The sequence below is a fragment of the Ciona intestinalis genome, chromosome 8 (genome assembly GCF_000224145.3).
Source record: "Ciona intestinalis chromosome 8, KH, whole genome shotgun sequence".
Taxonomy (NCBI): Eukaryota; Metazoa; Chordata; class Ascidiacea; order Phlebobranchia; family Cionidae; genus Ciona; species Ciona intestinalis.
Window position 1 is genome coordinate 126,070 of NC_020173.2, and position 8,251 is coordinate 134,320.

An 8,251-nucleotide genomic window follows, 5' to 3' on the forward strand; every position below is an offset into this window, starting at 1 on the left:
CTGTTGCTGCATCATCAGTAGCTGGTGCTGCAGTTGAACTTATAGGTATTGTTTCTGTTTCAACACTGGTAGATTCTACAGTTGGCAAAGTTTGAATTGAAGTTAATGTAGCCACAGGAGTAGTAGTCGCTGTTGTTAAACCAACAGTTGTTGATGTTGCAGTTAAACTGTAATTAAAGCTTCCATATAAATAGTTGAAACATTGCCATTGATGTACTTTTAACAATTGTTGTCAGTACTGAAATTATGTAGTATAGCATTGTTGCACCAACAGTAGTTGATTTAGCAGTTGAACTGGTAGTTACTGCATCTGATCCAACAGTTGTTGAATCTGCCATTGATGTACTTTTAACCGAAAATGATTCAGTTACAGAACTAGTTGTATCCATTTGTTGCATCAACAGTAGTTGATTCAGCAGTTGAACTGGTAGTTAGTACTTCTGATCCGACAGTTGTTGGATCTGCCATTGATGTACCTCCAACTGTAGTTGATTCAGATACAGAACTAGTTGTATCTATTGTTGCATCAACAGTAGTTGAGTTAGCAGTTGAACTGGTAGTTACAAATTCTGATCCAACAGTTGTTGAATCTGCCATTGATGTACTTCCAACAGAAGTTGATTCAGTTACAGAGCTAGTTGTATCAATTGTTGCATCAACAGTAGTTGATTCAGCAGTTGAACTGGTAGTTACTAATTCTGATCCGACAGTTGTTGAATCTGCCATTGATGTACTTCCAACTGTAGTTGATTCAGTTACAGAACTAGTTGTATCTATTGTTGCATCAACAGTAGTTGAGTTAGCAGTTGAACTGGTAGTTACAAATTCTGATCCAACAGTTGTTGAATCTGCCATTGATGTACTTCCAACAGAAGTTGATTCAGTTACAGAACTAGTTGTATTAATTGTTGCATCAACAGTAGTTGATTCAGCAGTTGAACTGGTAGTTACAAATTCTGATCCAACAGTTGTTGAATCTGCCATTGATGTACTTCCAACAGAAGTTGATTCAGTTACAGAACTAGTTGTATCTATTGTTGCATCAACAGTAGTTGATTCAGCAGTTGAACTGGTAGTTACTAATTCTGATCCAACAGTTGTTGAATCTGCCATTGATGTACTTTCAACGAAGATGATTTAGTTACAGAACTAGTTGTATCTATTGTTGCATCAACAGTAGTTGATTCAGCAGTTGAACTGGTAGTTACATATTCTGATCCAACAGTTGTTGAATCTGCCATTGATGTACTTCCAACTGAAGTTGGTTAGTTACAGAACTAGTTGTATCTATTGTTGCATCAACAGTAGTTGATTAGCAGTTGAACTGGTAGTTACAAATTCTGATCCAACAGTTGTTGAATCTGCCATTGATGTACTTTCAACAGAAGTTGGTTCTGTTACAGAACTAGTTGTATCTATTGTTGCATCAACAGTAGTTGATTCAGCAGTTGAACTGGTAGTTACAAATTCTGATCCAACAGTTGTTGAATCTGCCATTGATGTACTTTCAACGAAGTTGATTTGTTACAGAACTAGTTGTATCTATTGTTGCATCAACAGTAGTTGATTCAGCAGTTGAACTGGTAGTTACTAATTCTGACCCAACAGTTGTTGAATCTGCCATTGATGTACTTTCAATCGAAAATGATTCTGTTACAGAACTAGTTATATCCATTGTTCCATCAACAGTAGTTGATGTACTTTCAACTGTAGATGGTTTATGCACAAAAATAGTTGACGCTGTTATTACATCATCAGTAGTTAAATCTGTAATTGAACTGATGGTAACTGCATCAGTGTTAACACTGGTAGATTCTGCAGTTAACGTACTTTTAACTGTGGTTGATTCTGGTTTAGAACTAGTTGTATCTATTGTTGCATCAACAGTAGTTGATACAGCAGTTGCACTGGTAGTAACTACTTCTAATCCATTAGTTGTTAAATCTGCCATCGATGTACTATCAACAGAAGTTGGTTCAGGTACAAAACTAGTTGTATCCATTGTTGCACCAACAGTAGTTGAACTGGTAGTTACTAATTCTGATCCAACAGTTGTTGAATCTGCCATTGATGTACTTTCAACGGAAGTTGATTTAGGTACAGAACTAGTTGTAGCTTTGTTGCATCAACAGTAGTTGATTCAGCAGTTGAACTGGTAGTTACATCATCTGATCCAACAGTTGTTGAATTTGCCATTGATGTACTTTCAACTGAAGTTGGTTCAGTTACAGAACTAGTTGTATCCATTGTTGCATCAACAGTAGTGGATTCAGCAGTTGAAATGGTAGTTAATAGTTCTGATCCAACAGTTGTTGAATCTGCCATTGATGTACTATCAACAGAAGTTGGTTCTGGTACAGAACTAGTTGTATCCTTTGTTGCATCAACAGTAGTTGATTCAGCAGTTGAACTGGTAGTTACTACTTCTGATCCAACAGTTGTTGAATCTGCCATTGATGTACGTTTCACAAGAAGTTGGTTCAGCTACAGAACTAGTTGTAGCTATTGTTGCATCAACAGTCGTTGATTCAGCAGTTGAACTGGTAGTTACTACTTCTGATCCAACAGTTGTTGAATCTGCCATTGATGTACCTTCAACAGAAGTTGGTTTAGGTACAGAACTAGTTGTAGCTTTTGTTGCATCAACAGTAGTTGATTTAGCAGTTGAAATGGTAGTTACAACATCTAATCCAACAGTTGTTGAATCTGCCATTGATGTACTTTCAACTGAAGTTGGTTCAGTTACAGAACTAGTTGTATCCATTGTTGCATCAACAGTAGTGGATTCTGCAGTTGAACTGGTAGTTACCAATTCTGATCCAACAGTTGTTGAATCTGCCATTGATGTACTATCAACAGAAGTTGGTTCAGGTACAGAACTAGTTGTAGCTATTGTTGCATCAACAGTAGTTGATTCTGCAGTTGAACTGGTAGTTACTACTTCTGATCCAACAGTTGTTGAATCTGCCATTGATGTACTTTCAACTGAAGTTGGTTCAGTTACAGAACTAGTTGTAGCCTTTGTTGCATCAACAGTAGTTGATTCAGCAGTTGAAATGGTAGTTACTAATATCTGATCCAACAGTTGTTGAATCTGCCATTGATGCACTTTCAACTAGAAGTTGGTTCTGGTACAGAACTAGTTGTAGCTTTTGTTGCATCAACAGTTGTTGATTCCGCAGTTGAACTGGTAGTTACTAATTCTGATCCAACGGTTGTTGAATCTGCCATTGATGTACTTTCAACGAAGTTGATTCAGTTACAGAACTAGTTGTAGCCATTGTTGCATCAACAGTAGTTGATTCAGCAGTTGAACTGGTAAGTTACTAATTCTGATCCAACAGTTGTTGAATCTGCCATTGATGTACTATCAACAGAAGTTGATTCTGTTACAGAACTAGTTGTAGCTTTTGTTGCATCAACAGTAGTTGATTCCTCAGTTGAACTGGTAAGTTACTAATCTAATCCAACAGTTGTTGAATCTGCCATTGATGTACTTCTAACCGAAGTTGATTCAGTTACAGAACTAGTTGTAGCTCTTGTTGCATCAACAGTAGTTGATTCCTCAGTTGAACTGGTAATTACTAATTCTGATCCAACAGTTGTTGAATCTGCCATTGATGTACTTTCAATCGAAGTTGGTTCAGTACAGAACTAGTTGTAGCCATTGTTGCATCAACAGTAGTTGATTCAGTAGTTGAACTGGTAATTACTACATCTGATCCAACGGTTGTTGAATCTGCCATTGATGTACTTTCAACAGAAGTTGAAACAGTTACAGAACTAGTTGTAGCCTTTGTTGCATCAACGGTAGTTGATTCAGCAGTTGAACTGGTAATTACTACATCTGATCCAACAGTTGTTGAATCTGCCATTGATGTACTTTAACAGAAGTTGGTTTAGTTACAGAACTAGTTGTAGGTATTGTTGCATCAACAGTTGATGATTCCTCAGTTGAACTGGTAATTACATCTTCTGATCCAACGGTTGTTGAATCTGCTATTGATGTACTTTTAACAGAAGTTGGTTCAGGTACAGAACTAGTTGTAGCTATTGTTGCATCAACAGTAGTTGATTCAGCAGTTGAACTGGTAGTTACTACTTCTGATCCAACAGTCGTTGAATCTGCTATTGATGAACTTTTAACAGAAGTTGGTTCAGGTACAGAACTAGTTGTAGCTTTTGTTGCATCAACGGTAGTTGATTCAGCAGTTGAACTGGTAATTACATCATCTGATCCAACAGTGGTTGAATCTGCTATTGATGTACTTTCAACCGAAGTAGATTTAGTTACAGAACTAGTTGTATCTATTGTTGCATCAACAGTAGTTGATGTACTTTCAACTGTAGATGGTTTATGCACAAAAATAGTTGACGCTGTTATTACATCATCAGTAGTTAAATCTGTAATTGAAGTGATGGTAACTGCATCAGTGTTAACACTGGTAGATTCTGTAGTTAATGTACTTTTAACTGTGGTTGATTCTGGTTTAGAACTAGTTGTATCTATTGTTGCATCAACAGTAGTTGATACAGCAGTTGCACTGGTAATAACTACTTCTAATCCATTAGTTGTTGAATCTGCCATCGATGTACTATCAACAGAAGTTGGTTCAGGTACAAAACTAGTTATATCCATTGTTGCACCAACATTAGTTGAACTGGTAGTTACTAATTCTGATCCAACGGTTGTTGAATCTGCCATTGATGTACTTTTAACCGAAGTTGGTTTAGGTACAGAACTAGTTGTAGGCTTTGTTGCATCAACAGTAGTTGATTCAGCAGTTGAACTGGTAATTACTACATCTGATCCAACAGTTGTTGAATCTGCCATTGATGTACTTTTAACCGAAGTTGATTCAGTTACAGAACTAGTTGTATTATTGTTGCATCAACAGTGGTTGATTCAGCAGTTGAACTGGTAGTTACACATCTGATCCAACAGTTGTTGAATCTGCCATTGATGTACTTTCAACAGAAGTTGGTTCAGTTACAGAACTAGTTGTAATCATTGTTGCATCAACAGTAGTTGATTCAGTAGTTGAACTGGTAATTACTCATCTGATCCAACAGTCGTTGAATCTGCCATTGATGTACTTTCAACCAAAGTAGATTTAGTTACAGAACTAGTTGTATTCATTGTTGCATCAACAGTAGTTGATTCAGCAGTTGAACTGGTAGTTACTACATCTGATCCAACAGTCGTTGAATCTGCTATTGATGTACTTTCAACTGAAGTTGATTCAGTTACAGAACTAGTTGTATCCATTGTTGCATCAACAGTAGTTGATTCATCAGTTGAACTGGTAGTTACTACATCCGATCCAACAGTCGTTGAATCTGCCATTGATGTACTTTCAACGAAGTTGATTTAGGTACAGAACTAGTTGTATTATTGTTGCATCAACAGTAGTTGATTCAGCAGTTGAACTGGTAGTTACTACTTCTGATCCAACAGTTGTTGAATCTGCCATTGATGTACTTTCAACAGAAGTTGGTTCAGTTACAGAACTAGTTGTAATCATTGTTGCATCAACAGTAGTTGATTCAGCAGTTGAACTGGTAGTTACTAGCATCTGATTCAACAGTTGTTGAATCTGCCATTGATGTATTTTCAACAGAAGTTGGTTCAGTTACAGAACTAGTTGTATCTTTTGTTGCATCAACAGTAGTTGATTCAGTAGTTGAACTGGTAGTTACTACATCTGATCCAACAGTTGTTGAATCTGCCTATTGATGTATTTTCAACAGAAGTTGGTTTAGGTACAGAACTAGTTGTAGCTTTTGTTGCATCAACGGTAGTTGATTCAGCAGTTGAACTGGTATTACATCATCTGATCCAACAGTTGTTGAATTCGGCATTGATGTACTTTCAACCAAAGTAGATTTAGTTACAGAACTAGTTGTATCTATTGTTGCATCAACAGTAGTTGATTCAGCAGTTGAACTGGTAGTTACTACTTCTAATCCAACAGTTGTTAAATCTGCCATCGATGTACTTTCAACAGAAGTTGATTTAGTTACAGAACTAGTTGTATCCATTGTTGCATCAACATATTGATTCAGCTTGAACTGGTAGTTACTAATTCTGATCCAACAGTTGTTGAATCTGCCATTGATGTACTTTCAACAGAAGTTGATTTGTTACAGAACTAGTTGTAATCATTGTTGCATCAACAGTAGTTGATTCAGCAGTTGAACTGGTAGTTACTCATCTGATCCAACAGTTGTTGAATCTGCTATTGATGCACTTTCAACAGAAGTTGGTTTAGGTACAGAACTAGTTGTACCATTGTTGCATCAACAGTAGTTGATTCAGCAGTTGAACTGGTAGTTACTAATTCTGATCCAACAGTTGTTGAATCTGCCATTGATGTACTTTCAACCGTAGTTGGTTTAGTTACAGAACTAGTTGTATCCATTGTTGCATCAACAGTAGTTGATTCAGCAGTTGAACTGGTAGTTACTAATTCTGATCCAACAGTTGTTGAATCTGCTATTGATGTACTTTCAACAGAAGTTGATTTGTTACAGAACTATGTATCCATTGTTGAATCAACAGTAGTTGATTCAGCAGTTGAACTGGTAGTTACTAATTCTGATCCAACAGTTGTTGAATCTGCTATTGATGTACTTTCAACTGTAGTTGATTTGGTACAGAACTGTTGTAATCATTGTTGCATCAACAGTAGTTGATTCAGCAGTTGAACTGGTAGTTACTACTTCTGATCCAACAGTTGTTGAACCTGCTATTGATGTACTTTCAACAGAAGTTGGTTCTGGTACAGAACTGATTGTATCATTGTTGCATCAACAATAGTTGATTCAGCAATTGAACTGGTAGTTACTAATTCTGATCCAACAGTTGTTGAACCTGCTATTGATGTACTTTCAACTGTAGTTGGTTTAGTTACAGAACTAGTTGTATTCATTGTTGAATCAACAGTAGTTGATTCAGCAGTTGAACTGGTAGTTACTAATTCTGACCCAACAGTTGTTGAATCTGCCATTGATGTACTTTCAACAAAAGTTGATTCTGTTACAGAACTAGTTGTATATTGTTGCATCAACAGTAGTTGATTCAGCAGTTGAACTGGTAGTTACTAATTCTGATCCAACAGTTGTTGAATCTGCCATTGATGTACTTTCAACCGAAGTTTGATTTAGGTACAGAACTAGTTGTACTTTTGTTGCATCAACAATAGTTGATTCAGTAATTGAACTGGTAGTTACTCTTCTGATTCAACAGTTGTTGAATCTGCCATCGATGTACTTTCAACCGAAGTTGATTTAGTTACAGAACTAGTTGTATCCATTGTTGCATCAACAGTAGTTGATTCAGCAGTTGAACTGGTAGTTACTAATTCTGATCTAACAGTTGTTGAATCTGCCATTGATGTACTTTCAACTGTAGTTGGTTTAGGTACAGAACTAGTTGTATTCATTGTTGAATCAACAGTAGTTGATTCAGCAGTTGAACTGGTAGTTACTAATTCTGACCCAACAGTTGTTGAATCTGCCATTGATGTACTTTCAATCAAAGTTGATTCTGTTACAGAACTAGTTGTATTCATTGTTGCATCAACAGTAGTTGATCCAGCAGTTGAACTGGTAGTTACTACTTCTGACTCAACAGTTGTTGAATCTGCCATTGATGTACTTTAATCAGAAGTTTGTTCAGGTGCAGAACTAGTTGTAGGTTTTGTTGCATCAACAGTAGTTGATTCAGCGGTTGAACTGGTAGTTACTAATTCTGATTCAAACAGTTGTTGAATCTGCCATTGATGTACTTTTAGCGAAGTTGATTCTGTTGCAGAAATAGTTGTATTCATTGTTGCATCAACAGTAGTTGATCCTCAGTTGAACTGGTAATTACATCATCTGATTCAACAGTTGTTAAATCTGCCATTGATGTACTTTTAACTGTAGTTTGTTCTGTTACAGAACTTGTTGTAGTAGTTGATGCCTCAGTTGAACTGGTAACTACAGCATCTGTTCCAATAGTTGTTAAATCTGCAGTTGATATATTTTCTTCTGTAATTGATTCAGGCACAGTAATAGTTGTCGCTGTTGCTGCATCATCAGTAGCTGGTGCTGCAGTTGAACTTATAGGTATTGTTTCTGTTTCAACACTGGTAGATTCTACAGTTGGCAAAGTTTGAATTGAAGTTAATGTAGCCACAGGAGTAGTAGTCGCTGTTGTTAAACCAACAGTTGTTGATGTTGCAGTTAAACTCTCAATTAAAGCTTC

The 8,251-nt window shown here is 36.6% G+C and overlaps 1 protein-coding gene across 1 annotated transcript; it reads right to left on the reverse strand.

Annotated features, from left to right (window-relative positions):
• Positions 1 to 59: 59 nt before the first annotated feature.
• Positions 60 to 7,574, reverse strand: LOC108949665 (flocculation protein FLO11-like). Its single transcript, XM_026835484.1, has 9 exons — positions 7,403 to 7,574; positions 6,762 to 7,036; positions 4,219 to 4,753; positions 3,884 to 4,050; positions 3,505 to 3,654; positions 2,463 to 3,115; positions 2,205 to 2,362; positions 1,592 to 2,040; positions 60 to 167 (listed from the first exon to the last, which is right to left on the reverse strand). Exons 1-9 carry the CDS (start codon positions 7,572 to 7,574, stop codon positions 60 to 62), a joined length of 2,667 nt encoding a protein of 888 aa, XP_026691285.1.
• Between the last annotated feature and the right edge of the window lie 677 nt (positions 7,575 to 8,251).